The 18,182-nt window shown below is 40.9% G+C and overlaps 1 protein-coding gene across 5 annotated transcripts in view; it reads right to left on the reverse strand.

The window, feature by feature from the left end:
* Positions 1-16,620: 16,620 nt before the first annotated feature.
* Positions 16,621-18,182, reverse strand: part of LOC120518265 (RNA-binding protein Nova-1) — a 174,863-nt gene continuing 173,301 nt past the window's right edge. For 3 of the 5 annotated variants that reach the window (XM_039740933.1, XM_039740932.1, XM_039740935.1), the window contains exon 5: positions 16,624-18,161. In XM_039740933.1, the coding sequence (XP_039596867.1) occupies positions 17,154-18,161 (1,008 nt within the window). In that variant the 3' untranslated portion in view covers positions 16,624-17,153. Of the gene's footprint in view, positions 18,162-18,182 lie in introns of all 5 variants that reach the window. The other 2 variants (XM_039740934.1, XM_039740930.1) reach the window with 2 other exon arrangements.

Consider the following 18,182-nt stretch of genomic DNA (forward strand, 5'->3'; position numbering starts at 1 on the left):
TGTGCTACCGCGACAATGGCTAAAATTCAAGACCAGTATAACCTGTGTCCACGGGGAAACCCGCTGGTACAGCACCGCCGCTGTGTCATTAGCTACGGAGGATCAGTCCAGAAAGTAACCGTGGCAATCCTTCCTGATCCTCCGCACCCGGTGATACTAGGGCGGGACTGGTCTGACATTAAAAGCGGCGAGACACATACCACTCCCGGGGTTAAGTTGGGCCTCGTTATGGGCGGAGATGAACCGTCTCAAGCTGCCTCCACGCCGTGTAATCAGCCGGCAGAGAGAGTGAAGCAGCCGTCCTGGCTGGCGTGGCAACTCCGGGCCGTCGCAGGCTGACACGTCATCCACCAACGCCGCGCGGAGCGGGAGGAAACCACGCCCATTGAGGTCGGCGCTGACCCTCTCTCCGTGTTGCGGTTTCAATTTAAAAGACGCCGGCTTCTTTCAAAGGGAGCAATGGAATGACGACTCCCTGAAGTTTGTAAAAAATGCAGTGGTCCTTGTCAATGGCCAACGCACTAGTCAGTCGATGCCACAGGGCCCCTACTTTGTGTTAGATAATGACCTCCTTTACCGTGTAGCAATGCATGACGGGCAGGAGGCGAGGCTGCTGCTAGTGCCGCGTACCTTCCGGCGGCAGGTCTGCGAGCTAGCACACGCCCACCTCCTAGGTGGCCACCTGGGCACCGAAAAAACTCTGGAGCGGATCAAGCTCCGGTTTTACTGGCCAGGAATTAATGAGGAGGTTCGCCGCTTTGCGCTTCCTGCCCGGAGTGTCAACTGCGACAGATTCCTAGGAGGGACCGTGCTCCTCTTGTTCCTATTCCCTTGATTGACGTTCCCTTCCACAGAATCGGGTCGACCTGGTGGGACCTCTAGAGCCCTCAGCCCGAGGACACAAGTACATTTTAGTCCTCGTGGATTATGCTACACGATACCCCGAAGCTGTTCCGTTGCGCTCAGCTACCTCTAAAGCCATCGCGCGGGAATTACTAGGGGTATTCGCGCGCGTGGGGATCCCCAAAGAAGTCTTGACAGACCAGGGGACCCCTTCACCTCGGAGACGTTCAAGGAGACTGCCAGATTACTGAAAATAAAGCATTTAAAACCTCGGTGTATCATCCTCAAACCGACGGATTAGTAGAGAGGTTTAATCAGACTCTCAAGCAAATGCTACGTAAGGTGGTCAGCGAGGATGGAAGGAACTGGGATCAGCTCCTCCCCCTCGTCCTTTTTGCCTATCGGGAAGTCCCACAAGCCTCCACGGGTTCTCCCCTTTGAACTACTGTATGGGCGACAACCTCGGGGCATATTGGATATTTTGAAAGAAGGCTGGGAAGAAGAGGCTCTTCCCACCACTAACATACTGGAGTATATCGCGCGTTACGCGATAGATTTGGAAAGATTCGCCTGTCCTTAAAAGTCACATGGAGGAGGCTCAAGCAGCACAGGTTCGCTACTACAACCGCGCACGTCTCTTGGGAGTTCCACCCGGAGATCGGGTCATGGTCCTAGTGCCTACCTCCCACTCTAAGTTGCTTGCCCACTGGCAGGGCCCCTCGAAGTTAAGGAGAGGAAGGGACTGGTCGACTATTTGGTGAGTCAACCCAATCGTCGGCCAAAGGAGCGGTATATCATGTGAACCTGCTGAAACCGTGGAAGGACAGGGACCCTGATCCCTCCTCCGGCCAGCCCGCTCACTCTTCGCTCACACACACGACCTTAACTTTGGCGCAGACTTGAGACCCAGGCAGCGGCAGGAGCTGGAAACAGTTATCCGGACCGTTCGAGAGGTAGTCAGTGAACACCCCGGAAGGACCTCTCTGATTGAGCACAACATTGTGACAGAGCCCGGGGTTGTTGTCCGAGAACGCCCGCACCGTCTTCCCGAGGCAAAAAGGCTGAAGTGGAACTGAGATCAAGCGCATGCTGGAACTAGGTGTAATTGAGGAGAGTTATAGTCCCTGGTCCAGCCCCATTGTGCTCGTCGGTAAGCCTGGCGGAGTTGGAGGTTCTGCAATGACTTCCGTCGGCTTAACCAAGTCTCCCAATTTGATGCCTATCCAATGCCACGCGTGGGCGACCTCCTCGAGAGGCTTGGACAGGCTCAATACCTGACCACACTTGACATGACAAAGGGTACTGGCAGGTTCCTTTAACGGACTCCGAAGGAAAAACGCGTTTAGTACCCCTAGCGGACACTGGCAGTATCGTGTCCTTCCATTTGGGTTACACGGGCTCCAGCAACCTTTCAGCGTCTGGTGGACAAAGTGCTTCGCCTCATAACTCATACAGTGCTGCCTACCTAGATGGCGTGGTCATCTATTCCAGCACATGGAAGGAACACCTACAGCATGTCCAAGCGGTATTACGGACACTTGGTGAGGCGGGCTCGGATTAATCCCAAGAAATGTTTCTTTGGATTAAGCGAGGCCAAATATTTAGGCTACCTGGTGGGTCGGGTACCGTAAGGCCACAGTGCTCCAAAATTGATGCCATTCTGAAATGGCCCGTCCATGAACCAAGCGGCAGGTCCAAGCCTTTCGGGTTAGCGGGTACTACCGCCGGTTTGTACCCGGTTTTGGAGAAAGCGGCCTTGACTGATTTAACAAAGAAGAGGGCCCGAACATTGTGGTATGGACTGCAAAACAGACGCTGCATTTGGTGACTTGAAGAAGGCCCTTACGTCCGCACCTATTTTGATGGCACCTAACTTTTCTTTGCCTTTCATCCTCCAGGCGGACGCCGGACACAGGCCTGGGAGCCGTGCTGAGCCAAAGTGTCGATGGTGTCAACACCCGTCATGTTCCTGAGCGGAAACTGTTGGACCGGAGACCAGGTATGCGGCGGTGGAGAGGGAGGCTCTGGCGATTAAATGGGCGATCACTCAGCTGAGGTACTACCTGTTGGGCCGTGAGTTCACCCTTGTCACGGACCATGCACCTCTACAGTGGATGGCCCTGCACCAGGAGTCGAATCCGCGGGTCCCCCGGTGGGTTTCTTGACCTGCAGGCGTACAAGTTTTCGCTCGTTCATCGCCGGGTGCTCTCCATGCCAAGCCGATGCTCTCTCGGGTTTACGACCTCTCGGTTAAGGTCGCCCGACCCGACGGGTCTGGGCTGAGGGGGCCTTGTCACACACGCGCGCATGGGAGGCAGCTAAAGGGCTCGAGTGAAGGCAGTTCTGAGCCATGCCGGGATGTGGCAGAGCGCACTAACTCTCTTTCTCACTTCCCTGTAGACCTAACCCGGGAGGTTCCACCTGTCTCTCTGGACGTCACTTCTGGGACCGAGCCAATGGAGACAGACCTTGCCAGCTCCGGCCCCTGATGTCACATCCGGGACTAAACCAATGAACAATGAACACGTGCCCGACCCTTATGACCTCACTTCCTGTCTCCCCCTTTAAAAGCCTTCCCTTTTCCCTTCTGTGTCAGTCTTGTTTTGGACTCTGTTGTAAGCACTTCAGTGCTGGTATTTGAAAGAAAACGAAGTTGCAGCCAGGATACCAAATTACATGGGTGGCTGCCCCAAACCTTTTTCTGTCTTTGACTCGTTTTGTGACACTATCTATCTATCTGTTATATAGTGCCTTTCATATCTATCTATCTATCTATCTATCTATCTATCTATCTATCTATCTATCTATCTATCTATCTATCTATCTATCTATCTATCTATCTATCTGTTATATAGTGCCTTTCATATCTATCTATCTATCTATCTATCTATCTATCTATCTATCTATCTATCATATAGTGCCTTTTAGATCTAGCTATCTATCTATCTGTTATATAGTGCCTTTCATATCTATCTATCTATCTATCTATCTATCTATCTATCTATCTATCTATCTATCTATCTATCTGTTATATAGTGCCTTTCATATCTATCTATCTATCTATCTATCTATCTATCTATCTATCTATCTATCTATCTATCATATAGTGCCTTTCATATCTATCTATCTATCTATCTATCTATCTATCTATCTATCTATCTATCTATCTATCTATCTATCTATCTATCTATGAGGGAGAGAAAACTAGCGTGCCTGCCATTGGAGGAGATGGATCTTCCTCGAGAGTGAGCGGCAAAAGAACCGCGAAGACTCCTGCGCAGCCGCAAACACAAGCAGAAGGAGACGCGCGCGAAAGAAAAAAAAAAGAAAGAGCCGCGGCCTTGCAACCTTCGAGTAGCGGGATTAAATAGACCAGGGTGAGGTAAGGGTTTATTTGAAAGAAAAAGAGTGAATGTAAACCAGCGTCTGGTGATTGTGAGCTTATTACTATGTTAATACATTGTGAAACGTTAAAGTGAGCGCATACAAGTTACGTCGAGTTTGAACGAGTACGCGTCGCACCCCCAGCAAGGCAGGCGGGAGGAGTGTTGCTAGCGCGAGCTTACGAAGAGAGCAGATAGGAGGCATTTGGTTGTACCGAAATTGACGATCCCAAATACTGTCCATAAGAAATGTAGCCTTTGTTACCGAGTATTGTGGGGTTTCACAATCTGATTGAAAGGAGTAAAGAAGTACGTTGAAGAAGAATTAATGTACAACAGGATGAAGCGAGTGCCTATCGGCAGGGCCGTTATTCGCCTTCGTCCAATGGAATGAAGATGTCGGCGCACAACACTGACGATACCGTTCGTAAAAGTGGGCTTGGACCGCCGGTTTAGTGCTTCACACACACGCTAAAATTGTGAATCTCATCCTCCGTTGAGTTTGGCGAACGGCGCCGCTGCTTCCTTAATCCACGAGCTGGTTTTAAAATCGAGCTCTGTTTGGACCTGCAAGACACATACCTGCTATCGTAATCGGGCCGTCCTCACGATTGACTCATACGTCACTGGGCAAGCTGTGCCAGCACCGATGTGAGGCGTGTGTTCGTGACATCGACCCCACATGTAACCCTACTGTTTACGGCAGTGCATCGTATATCGCTCGCCAAACAAGTCCTCCATAGCACAGTGCAAACCGAAAGTAGACCAATTGCTTTTCAGGTCAACTCATACCGAGTGTGTGTGTGTGTCCCTGCCACGTCAATAGCGACTGCTTGTTTTCAGCTGCAGGGGGTATTGTGACAGCCAAGGGGTCTCTGCTTCAGGCCGAGTGTTCGCACTCTCAATTTTATTTAAAGGAAATCAAAACTCTTGAGTGTGTGTTCTTCATAGACCCAGTCAGGGCCTACAGTACATCTAAGGACTAGTAAGGCATTCATGCAAAAAAAAAACAAAAAAAAAAAAAACAAAACAATTGAAAGTACAGCAATTGTTGGAGCAAAGATTGAAGTTAACCCAGACAACAGAAAGATACTTTTAAATGTGGAGGGTTTTGCACTGCCGTAACTTTATATTATACGATCATAGAGTCATTTTGTCATGTGTACTGAGTACAGTGAAGTTACTTTCATATGTTATTCAGTATTCAACTTGTTTTGTGTTACTGTAGTTCACAGATTTTATAATTTTATTTTAGTACAAAGGAAAAAGCTTACTGAACTAAAACCTGTGTAATTGCACACTGATTAGAATATATTTTGCAGTTTTTCTTTATGACTATCTAAAAGTACTTTTTTTTTTTTGCTCCCGTCAAACATTTTAATCATTCTTACAGATTTGGGGGAGCTGAATCCTAAATCCGGTAACGGAATTGCGGTATGACATCCATCCAGCTTTTGAGTAACAAGGGTTTAAAATGGGGAAAAGGCTATATTTGAGAATGTTTTTAAAGATTTGTCTTAAAAATTATAAATGACACTTATAATTGGTTTAAATATATTTATTACTTACAAAAAGTTGACACTTGGTAGTTTTTTTTTCCTCTTATAATCCTCTGAAGGTGTTTCATGGTAGAATGACCAGCAGATGTCTGCTAACATAGACTCACTCTGCTTTCCACTTTAATGTCTCGTCCATTTGAGCGATGTGCGGTTGGAACCTCTCCCCATATTCATCAGAGGCCACTCCTATGTTCTTAGGGGGAAAAATCCAAATGAGAGTGTAGGAAATGGATGTTTAAAGACCTGTTGCTTTCAAGTGGAAGCAAAGAAGAGAGAAACTCCTCAACAAGTTCCTCGTAGTTTTCTGCCTTTGTATTCCCCTGAAATTTGTATTCACTTCAACAAAAGCACAACTTTAAAAATAAAAAGACCTTCACTGTGAGGTGCTACTGATCCTGGGGAGTGAAAGGGAAGGTTTGGTTCGCTAGTGGGTTTCCCTTCCACTTCCTTTTGTATTTTATCTACCCCTCTGAAAAATCCATAAAAGGCAGTAACTTGTGCCATCTCAGTAAAGGATGGCTGTGTATTCTTTTACCATTTGCTTACCTGTTACCTGGTCAAGACAATGGATGGATCAACCCAACCTTGCATATGTCTGGAAGAAAAAAATTAAACAACAAATTTTGTGTTCTAGGTAGTAAACACAAATTCCTGGCTATTTTGAAGGAATGAAAAGAGACAATAAAATACTGATTGATAGCAAACAATTTGTAGCAAATATTTGATTTTGGATTGTTTCCAGTTTAACTAATGTTAACAACAAGGAAGACTAACATTTTTAACTCAGAATGTATCATATTCTGAGCTTGAACAATACTCATGCCATTAATCAAACATAACTTATTTTTTAAAAATAGACAATTTTTTAAAAAATGACCCCTCATGATTAATCCGATGTCTCACTTGGTCTGTGGTAGAGAAATGGATTCACGTAAATCTAAAAAGTGCACTGATTTTTTTTTTTTTGCTTGGGAGCATTTTGGTGCAGACCAGTATAGTAAGTAACACTAATCGTGCAGTACATTTCTTTTATTAAAAGTGCATGTTGTGGGAGCATTGTTTGTGAAGCCCGAATCACAGCATGAGTTGCATTTTGCGATAACTACATTGTGTGATGACTTGAAAAGGGAAGAAAAAAGTAGTCAGATAGCGTAAAAGGTTTATGGAAGTGATGGGCAAGTTCATGTTTTAATATTTGATTAGATAATGTTGAAGAATTTATTTCACTTAGTTTTAAAAGACAAATGTACTTGCTGTGTTTACAGGCTCTTCCCTGCTCAGTTTAACAATGGAGTACTGAGAGGATGAAATTACTAGAAGAATCTGTGGACTCGCTCGACTCAGATTGATAAAGGACACAGATAAGTGGGCACATTATAACAATCTGTGTAGGGATCGAGAAATACTCTAAAATAAACTAAAAGTGCCATTTATTTTGACCCTGCATTAGATTTTTGTATGTAACTAAGGTGATACTGAAATAATAAGACATCTGTTTGGATGTATTTGTTTGATAACCTTAGCCTTGAAAATTTGTATCTAACCTGACAGAGCTGCAGTGTCACTTGTCAATGCTGCTGGAGTTGTATTTTAGTTCTGGGTGTTTGCTTTGTGAAGGACAGAGTAAAAGTAGCCCAAAAGCAGCTTAGCTGAAAGAGACAGTAGTGTCACCAGTTTTGTATTCGTATACAGTACTAAAACATAGAGATGCTCCAGAGTACACTTTTGAGCTTCTCTCCTACAGTGAGACTGCAGTCTTACAATGCATTTATATACACAGAGTGGTGGTATGCTGCATGTTGATTTGCACAGGCAAGTAAGAGTTTCACCGTAGTCTAAACAGGAGACAGTAAGGACTCTATAAATCTACTGGTTATTGCTTACCTTTACTGCAGTTATTGCCTTCACGTAAAAGCCAGCTACTTCATGAAAAATTACTATGTGCTAAAATTCCTTAATGCTGTAAATATTTTAACATGTTGGCAGTTTTATTTTTCAATTAAAACTCAAGATATTTCTGTAACTTTATTTTTTCCTTATCCCATTTTTATAGCATCCCTTTGAATATCTAGCAACCTTACTAAGTGGTACTGGACCTAACTAACTAGTTATTTTTTTCTTTCTTTTTCTATACCTTATTATTACACTAATCGAGTCCTTGAGCTGTTTAGTTATTTTAAAAGCCGTTCATTTTGTTTCGTGTCTGCTTGTATTTACTTTAACCTGTAACTACGCAGACCCACTATATCCACTTGTTGTAATGAGTAAGGTTTAGATGAAGCCAATGTGCCTGTTAGTTAGATTAAGGACCCAACCCTTCACCCAGTTGAGGGAGTGGCTGGGGCTTTGTACTCACCGTGTATTGTTTTTATTTTGTTTTTTTCAATTTCAGTCCCAAAGTTTCTAATGGTATGAAAACTGAGCTTAGCACAACCATAGTGAAGTCATTTTTATTTTTGAAAGGCCCAAAATGCCACATTGTTTTTGCAAAAGAAGCCCAACAATGCAGTCCACAAAAACCCTTTCTCCCTCCTGGAAATCGATCAAAAATACCATGTACCTGGCAACATTGGTGCAGAGTGACTCTATTTTGCTGATGTGTCATGTAAACCCTGGATTTTCTCTTATTGGACAGAAGGTCACCTTGTACCATGCTTGTATGTGACTGGCTTAGAACTGGCACTTTTTGGATTTAGAAACTGATGGTAGATGCTGTGGACGGTGGGTATGTGGAGCCGTACTACGGTTTGCTTCAAAATAAATGCAAGTTTGCAGCTGTTTTCACTGTCTACTAGCTTATTTTTCCCATTCAACTACAATATATTTGCTGAGTACTTCATATAAGTAGGTGCTGTTTTAATGCAGATATTGTACTTTTAAATAATTTAATATAAAAATGTTAAATACGTGCCAATTGTGCATTCTTTTTTCCCTTAAAGTCACTATAAATCTTATACAGTGGGGATCCCAGGGATGCATTTAGATGTGAAACATTAAGGACAAATTAGAATAAGAGTCAAATATTTACTTACTGAACCCCATAGCCATGGATACTCAGAAACTGGATTTATAAGCATTGTTATGTAAGAGAGGTACACCATAAAATTTAAAGGAACGTTAAACCTGTAGCCTCCAGACATAATAAAAAATGTACGCTGCCTATGTTGTGGATCAAACCTCTGCACTGCTCCCAGTGCCTTCTGAAGTTCCCCCATTCACAATACACCTCGGGACTGGTTAGGCTTTCTATTGTTCTGCTTTTGCTTTAGCACTAATTTGTCATCTCATCCTTGAAATGCTGTTCTTCTTATTCATCTTCTTCTCATTCCCAAACGCCCACATTGTGTTACATGTACAATGGATTCAGAAAGCAATACTAATGTTTTAGACTTTATTTTAATTGGATACATTTTCTTCTCTTCAATCTAAACTTTGTAACCCATAATGACAAAGTGAAAATTTATTTTCAGAATGGCTTGAAAATCCATTAAAAATCAAAAACTGAAATCTCTCCTTCAAATTAGCATTTACACTTTTTACAAATTCAAATTGTAATAAAAGTGCTTCTTGTGTCCTTTAGTTATACTTGAAAGTAGTCTAGAACTTGAGTGTAATCCACCTGTGGCAAACTTAAGTGATTGGACTACAGGAATACACCATTGTATGTAAGTTCCCACAATTCATAGTCCTAGGAACTCTCTGCAGATCTCCACGATTAAATTGTGGCTAAGTACAGATCAGGGAAAGGGTAGAAAATAATTTCTGAAGCCTTCTAAGCAATGGTCGTTCTAAAAGAAATCCTTTGCTGAGATGGGAGAATCTGTTGGAAGGATGTCCACTTTAGCAGTACTCCATCTATTACATGTGTGGATAGGCGGAGGACATTTTTAAATAACAGACATACAACAGTCCACTTGGAGTTTTCTGAAGAACATTTAAATGACTCTGGTCTGCTGTGACAAAAACTCAATTCTTTGGGCAGAGCTCCAAGTACTGAGTAAGGCCAAGACTAGGCACAGCTCATTACCTGCCTAATCTAATTCCTATAGTGAAGCATAGTGGTGGCAGTGTCTTGCAATGGGGATGCAGGGACAGGGAGACTGGTCAGAATTGAGTGAAGAACAATTGCAGTTAAATGCAGAGAGAATTTGAAGAAAACCTGTGCGAGAGTGCATAATGTCTCATTTTTCAGCACAACAATGGCCCGAAGTATACAACCAAGACAACGCTGGAGTGGCTTCTGGACAAGTCTCTGAGTGTCCTTGATTGGCCCATCCAAACCCACAGAACATGTGTGGAGAGACCTGAAGATGGCAGTTTACAGAAGCTTCTGTCCAGTCTAATGGAGCTTGAGGAGAGGATATACCAGGAAGAATAGGATACATAGACTTACCTATGAACACACATAACTGTAATTGATGACAGAATGGCTTCTAGTATGTACTGAATTAACGGACTGAATACTTCTTTGAGAAATTTCAGTTTGTTTATTAATAAATTTGCAAGCTTTTCAGAAAACGTTTTCACTTTGTCATTATGGGTTATTGAGTGTAGAGTGATGTACAAAAATGGCAAATTCACCCATTTTAAATTAAATCTACAAAAGAATAAAGTATGCAGAAAGTGAAATCTGAAACCACTGTATATGGGTGTTTGTAAGTCACCTTGGGTAAAAGAGTCTCCTAAATGAAAAATAATCTGCATAATTTAACATTCTCAAACCTGCTTTAGAGTTATTGGTGCAGCAGCAGTGAGCACACAGCAGAAAACAACCCTAGGAGGGATGCCAGTTCCTTATATGAGCCCACTTATGCAGTCGCACCAACATTCACGCAGCTTTGCAAACACTGATGCACACATGTTGGGTTTTGTATTAAGGGATGGGATAGGCTTAGAGTGACTGTAGGAAAATCCACTTGGAAAGAGGAAGGTGAGAAGCTGACATCGCTAGAAGCAGGGTTTAAACCCAGGGCTTTAAAGCTGAGAGGCAGCAGCACTAACCAGTAATACCAATAGTTACAATTCATTGGTTGATTATTTAAAAAATAGAAACAGACATTAAATATGCACTTAAAGTGCCAACAATTTTCTTTGTTGCTCCAAGGTATTTGGTATTGGCCAAATAATTTACTTGGTTGGGAAGTTATTTTAAAACCTCTGAAGCCAGTTCTTTCATTGCTCAGTCATGAGATGTGTAGAAGTACGTTTGAATGGCTTTTGGTGTTTCACGTTCTGACTTCATCTGTGACATACTTTGTATTTTTCATTTTTTTATTTGCAAATCACCTATAAATGAATATTATTACAAACCAACTCTTACGGTATATGGAGTGATATCTGGAAGTTTTTTGAAGACTTCAAATGTGTTGCAAGTTCTAAACAGAGAATTTGTATCAAGAACCCATGAACACTGTCATCGTCCTTGTCTTCTCTTTTACAGTAACACGTTTATCAATTAGAGTGCTGCTTATTATTGCTGTTCCATGTAATGTTATTTTAACGTTGAGTGTTAAGACCAATATGCTGCATGGTGGAAATGTTTTTAGATTATTTTATTGAAAATACATTATTATACAAACACCAAAAGTCATGTTTTTTTCTCATTATTTATAATGTCCTTAAAACCCTTCAGTTCAGTGTTGATGGACCTACAGTAAGTGTATATAATTGTATTGTAACTGTGGATATACGCTCATTCTCACAGACATCTGAATAGATTCAGGGGTATAAGAAAATGATCTAGCTACATCACCATTAAGGTAAATTGACAAATGTTGCTGTCCTTGTCTGTAATATCACCAAAGGTGGGGAAGCTTGCAAAGGCTAAATAAACTTCTGGAAAATCCTGCTACAGAAACAAACAAGCAATTGAGGTGACTCTTTTATTCAGAACCTGCTGTTGTCCTGCTCTAAGGAGTTTTGCTTCGATGAGTTATAGATTAATAGTTTGTAAATGAAGAGCCAATTGCAATAGGGTATTGAAAAAAATCAATCATAAGAGAAACACATGAGGCACGCTGAATGACCAGTAGTCTTGATGAAAAAGTCCATTAATGATGTTCACCCTTGAGATTGCTTTATTTATTTCTGTTTAACTCTGTTACTATAAGACAATGTAATTTTTTTCTTGGCCCTTGCCTTTAAACAATCTGAACAAAACATAACCCTAAAATCAGAGGAACGTATGTTGTGTGCAGTACACCAATGGAAAATCCAAATAAATATTTAAAAATAATAATAAATAATCATTGCTAGGACGAAATGCAGTCGACTTATAAGGCCAAATTATTGTCTTCTCTGGAAGACTTTTTCAGTCTGTCAAGGGTTTAACGTTAAAGTTAAAGTTCCCAGGTGTTCAGTTTAGGGTTATCATTACTTGAACGTCTCCTGCTGTTTTAAGTCTAATGTTTATTGGCAGATTTGACAGTATGTAGTCTAGTTTTGAAAACATTTCTGAATTCAACCTTCGAAACAATCCCCATCTAAGAATTCTCGCTTTGAGTGTACAGCTTTTTAGACAAAATCAGTATTTAAGTCATTTTGCGAAAAGCTCTTTTCCCAAACAATAAAAAATGACCTTTCTTTACTTTGTCTTTATAATGCATGTACTCACCTATCCATATGATAAATAGAAATACAAACAAAAAACATAACGAAGCAAATAAAAGTTCATTTGATACATTTTGTACTGTTATGTATTGCCTTATTTTGTACAAGATTGCTAAATTAGATAAAAAGAGCACAAGTCATACTTTGCACCAGAACAATGAACCATCCTTGAGAGAAGTGCAAACAGGACGACTTCAGAATGCAGTTTAGTTCATTCTGCATCAGGCAATCCTTTGGCAAAACAAGAGAACCATGTGGCACAGACGTCTTTCTAATTAGCTGCTTATTACAATCAATTTCTGGAAGAAGAACAAAATAACTCAATGAATCAATCCACTGGAATGAAAAGAACTCCTCCGGATGAATTTTGGCCAATTTTTTTTTTTTTTCCTTTTTAAGGCTAACTTCAGTATTATTAACTGCAACTGTGAACGATCTAGGTTCTATAAAAGAAAAAGGAAAAGAAAAAAGAAAAAGAAAATAAAAGAAAAAATCAAGTAGAACGTACATTACACATTCATCAAAAGTATACAATTCAATGTTTTTACTGCATACTTCACAAGTGCGGTTCTGTTGTCATTGTATCTGCTAAATACAATTAATATAAAATGTAAATCCGATTTTAGGCATTTTTTTCCCTTAATCTGCAAAAGCACTTATTTAACCCTGACAGTTTCTACAAAATCAAGACTGCTGCACATAAGTAATCAAAGCATTGTTAAAATTACTAAAATCTACCATCTTTATACTTTCAACGTCTTTTTATTTTAGGTAAAAAAATAAATCTTGTACATTCAAAGCCATAGACAAAACAAAACAATAAAAATCAAACTCATAATTTAAAAAAGAAAAGAAAACAAGAAAACCAAAGGAAAAGGAAAGCAATAAAAACCCCGGGCTCTTTAGCCGCTTCTCTTTAGCACCGTTTACACAAGCTTAAGGTAAACATTAATTTGAAAGTGCTTTCTTAGAAAGCGAGATAAATATAATACAAGAGGCTGTGACCTCTGTTAACCATCTGAATGTGATGGAACTGTCTGACTCAACGGCAAAGTAACCTTGTGCATGGTTGCGTGGCAAATTTCTTTTTAAGGGTTGTTACAGATGTGATGGGAAGCTGAAAAGGAATCAAATAAGCAGAAAAGAGCTTAGACCTGTTGTGAGCAATGAATCGGAATGAGCCGTTAAAAAGGTTAGAGTTGTCCTTGTTTTGGACTTTGGGTTAATGAGAGAAATGGATCCCACATTAAATATATGGTGCTGGAGAAGTGGGGAAGGTGGGGGTGGGGAGACGACGGCAGCAGGGAGGGATCTTCAAATTATAAGGCTGTGGTTTTAAAAGAAAGAAAGAAAGAAAGAAAGAAATAAACAAACAAAACAAGTAACTCAAAATGGGGAGCTCGCCTTGAAACAGACTCTAGAGCTGACAGGGAAGCTCCCGGTGATGAAGCAAGAGAAAGTGCGCAATTAGATCTAATTGTAATATTTGTGGTGCTGAAAGGACAGCTCCCAGTACCGAGGACGAGATCTTGAATCTAGAATGAGGTGCCCAATCTGTATGATAAACAGCACGCTCTGACTCAGAGCGCCCATTCAATTTCAGTAAGTAAATGAAATATTGATTGAAAGTGACCCTGAAACAGAATGCATTAAAAGACACAGAATGTTGCAGGACTTGAAGTCATTCGTATTCAGTGCATTCACCAGCCTCCATATGGCAACTTGAGCCTATAAATAGTTACCATTCATATCCTTGTTGTCCAGTGGATCTTAAGCAGTCTCCCCGCTTTCTTTCCACTCTAACATTTAAATTGCTTTTCCCTGCACGCCTATGGCGGCCCATTTCCATGCTGTTTTTAATTGTCTAAGCTGTGATTAAGTGCCATACCTTCAGCTCTATTGACAATTTAAGTGTTATTCCTCACACCAGTCAAGAGGTACCCTTTCATTCTGTTCGCTTTCACTGAACGTTTTAAACATTCATTTCTAATGCACTTAACCCCCAAATGAATAAATGCACTGAGCAACCAATCTGCATTTCTTACGTTTATCAAGTCGGGGCTTTAAAGCTTTAAGTAAATCTTGGTTTTGTTTAAGAGAGGCTGGATAAGGAATTGAAACTAAATAAATAAATCAATCAAATTAAATCAAATGAAGGAAAATAAAATAAGTGCAGAAATAAAAGTCCCCAATTTGATCAGACTGCTCATGTTTTCACCTCCTCAGCCTACGGAATGGCCCCATGGCTTTGTTCACTGCCGACTTTCAGACAGCATGGCGATAGAATCTTACAGATATTATTTACTGTTAATGTATTATAAATGATCTGAGACTTGTGACATGCAAGGAAAAAATGAGACGGGAGACAAGTGATGCTACATGATGAACTAAGCACATTTATAATGATAAAATGAGTAAATATAATAGCGGCAATGCTAACCACTGATTTCACGAGATACACTATTTGTCAAAACTTGCACAGCTACAGAATATTTTTGACGATAAATAGTCATTACCAAGTAACACAATTTACTACAGCTTTTCTCTTTCATTAAACAAGCAAATCATTCCCTTTTAATCATTCTCTAAATTATTATTTAGAGACGGATAGATCTAAATGAAGTAACAATCCAATGTTAGAAAACTCAAAAATGGCTCTACTCTTACAATTTGACAAAAAAAAGAACAAAAAAACAAAAAAACAAAACAAAACAAGAAACATAAAATAAAAAAATGAATTATTAATAGTGAAAAGGGGCGTGATCAGGGAATTGTTTCAAGTTCTCAATGTCCAAAAGCAAAATTGCACAGTAAAAATCAATATGAAATGAAGAGTCCATATAGTTCAATGAACAAAAGGGAAAGTTCATGAGGACAAAGATCACAGTTCGGAAAGAAGCTGGACGAAATTCAGACGTGGAGCATCAACACTCATTGTTCTTTGATTGGTTGCACAAAAAGGAGCAGCTGGGATGCCATTTAGCTGGGCAGGATGGACGTAATCAATGGGTTGAAGTTGAGATGGGAAGTAATTCTCTTTAAAAATTCAATTGCTCAGCCAGATGATCCAGAGGTAGCCAGCATGTTATTATAAATTTTTTTATTTTTATTTTTTTTTTTTTATTTTTTTTTATTATTTTTTTTGTCCATTGAATTTAAGACTGCATGCACAGCATGAGGAGGTGCTTGGATATGGTGGATGCCCCTATGAGTGGCCGGCAGTGGGCAAACTCAGAGGTTAACAGATGGTGGGTCAATGGCCTGGGCAGTTGGCACTCAGGAGAGGTACAGAAGAGGGTGACAAAGAGTTGTTGGGTCTCAGGAACAATGACCTGTTCAAAAGCTCGGGAAAGGTAGATTGCACTACCTCTTGAGTTAAACTGCCTCTAAAAAGCATGCAGGAAAATACTGTCTGACTGGTGACATAAAATGCTCCACATACATGCAAATTACTGAGTAGAATAAACTGCACTGGCTGCTAACACCATGCTGCAAAGACTCCGATGTTGGAGCACACAGCTAGAATCACAGAGAGCTTCACAGTAAAATCTACATTCACAATACTAATAATGTTTCTAGTGTTAACAAATTATACACACTGAAGAATAAGCACTTAAAATGCAACCTACTGCATCAGGCGGTTGCAGGTAATCAAAACAATGTTTATCAGCTTTTATCATTTAGTTGGCACTTTCACTTTTTTCGATTATTAGCATCTGATTTAGAAAACCCCCAAATACACTGTATAAACAGCAGCTATGTGTCTAGACAGTGAGGATGTTCATGGAGTAATGACTGTTCTACTGGCCAGGCGATGGGATCAGTAGTGAATTTAGTGCTTTAAAAAACAAATATGCAAAACCTCCCAGGAGGGTGGCACTGGGGATGAGTACTTCTGTTGGACTTTTCCAAAGACAAATGGTGAAGAATGGAGCCATGGCCAGCATGCAGCATTATTTCCATTGCCTAGTTCAGATGGAGAACAGGTGCTTTTGTTGATTTGTAAACTTACCATTACAATATCCACAGTTTTAACCTTAAAATAGTTTACAGTGCTTTTGCAACTATATTGCTTTTTGTTTCTTTTTTTTTTAAATTTCTTTAATATATATCTATATATATATATATATTTATATATATATATATATATATATATATATATATATATATATATATATATATATATATATATATATATATATATATATAGATAGATAGATAGATATATAGTTTTTTTTCTTTTTTCAGAAAATATGAACTCCTACTTCTCTATGCCCTACGCAAGAAGTAAGACTGTCATGACAGTGCTTTGGCCTCACTCCATTCATTTTTCGGTCACTAAAACCCCAATCAGACCCCTAACTAACAGTAGTTATTTTAGCATTTGCTATTTCAACAGATAATGAAAACTATACGCATACCCCTGTCTACATTCAATCATTATTAGTAATTGTTTTTTTTTTTAATATATAACTACAATAATGCTGGTAAAATGGCAGGCTAAGATTTCCTCACACTAGAAACAATTCTGACAAATATACACAAGCAAAGTATAGAACTAAAACAGATCAAGAAAAATTTCCTTCTATGAAACATCTGTTAAAACACATTATTTACATATACACATGTTCAACATAATCGCATTCATTTGCATATTATATATATTAACCAAAAAAAAAAAAAACTTCACTTCTGCAAAATACAGTACATCCTTCTTAAAAACAGCAAAGGAGGGATTAAAAGAAACAAAGTTTCGGCATTAACCCACTTTTTGGGGGTTAGCAGCCCGAACTCCTTGCTCATACGTGATCCGTTGTGTTATTAAATACTGAGCAGCTTGCGTAGCAGCCGGCGTTCCCGTAATCGTCACCTTCCGGTTCCGTGTGCCAGGTACAAATTCGCCCTTTTTGGAAATCTGTATCCTTGCACCAGTCAATTCCTGGTACTCTACTAACGTTTTTCCTCCTTTCCCAAGGATTGCACCGACTAGGTTTTCTGGCACTGCGATTTCAACTACATCCTTTGATCCGTCCGTCGTCTTCTCCGTCCCCAAAATGGCACTAGCTGCGAGAGGAGAAGCAGCACCAAAATATCCGTTAGTAGCAGCAGTGGCAGCTGCCAAGCTGCCTAATGCGAATGTGCCAGCTGTGCCCCCAGCAGTGCTACCGCTAGCAGAGGCTTCACTCGCATAGGTGGCTAGCAAGTTGGCTGCTGCTGCCGCCGCCGGGTTGGCGCTTGCTGCAGCTGCGGCCAGAGCACCAGTGGCGGCAGCCTGGCTTAAGCCCAACCCTAAAGTGTTGAGGTTATATCCGTAGCTGGCTAAAGTGTTGAGTGCAGAGGTGATGGCAACCAGGTCGTTCCCGGTGAAGCCAGACAGGACGGCTGGGAAAGCTGCAACTCCTGCAAGGTTAGCGTGTCCAAGCAGTCCTGCAGCAGCTGCAGCCGTGGGTAATACTTCAGCAGTGTTGGCGTAAGGAGATCCAGTCGGGTTAGAATTGGCCACTGGGCCTGTGACGTTGGCATAACTAATATTCAGACAGCTGCCACTCTGGGGGTCCTCTTGTATCTTTTGGATGATGAGTTCCACAGCTTTGCGATTCTGTTCTGGTTCCCCGCTCACTGTGACTACTCTCTCCTGAAGGTTAATCCCGTCAGGTTTCTGGGAGAGCTGTACCCACGCCCCGGACTGTTCCATTATAGCTTTCACAGTTGCACCACCCTTTCCAATGATCAGACCTGCTGTACTGTTCGGAACTATAATCTTTACCTGTGAAGAGGAGAAAAAAAT

Source organism: Polypterus senegalus, chromosome 18, assembly GCF_016835505.1.
Source record: "Polypterus senegalus isolate Bchr_013 chromosome 18, ASM1683550v1, whole genome shotgun sequence".
NCBI lineage: Eukaryota > Metazoa > Chordata > Cladistia > Polypteriformes > Polypteridae > Polypterus > Polypterus senegalus.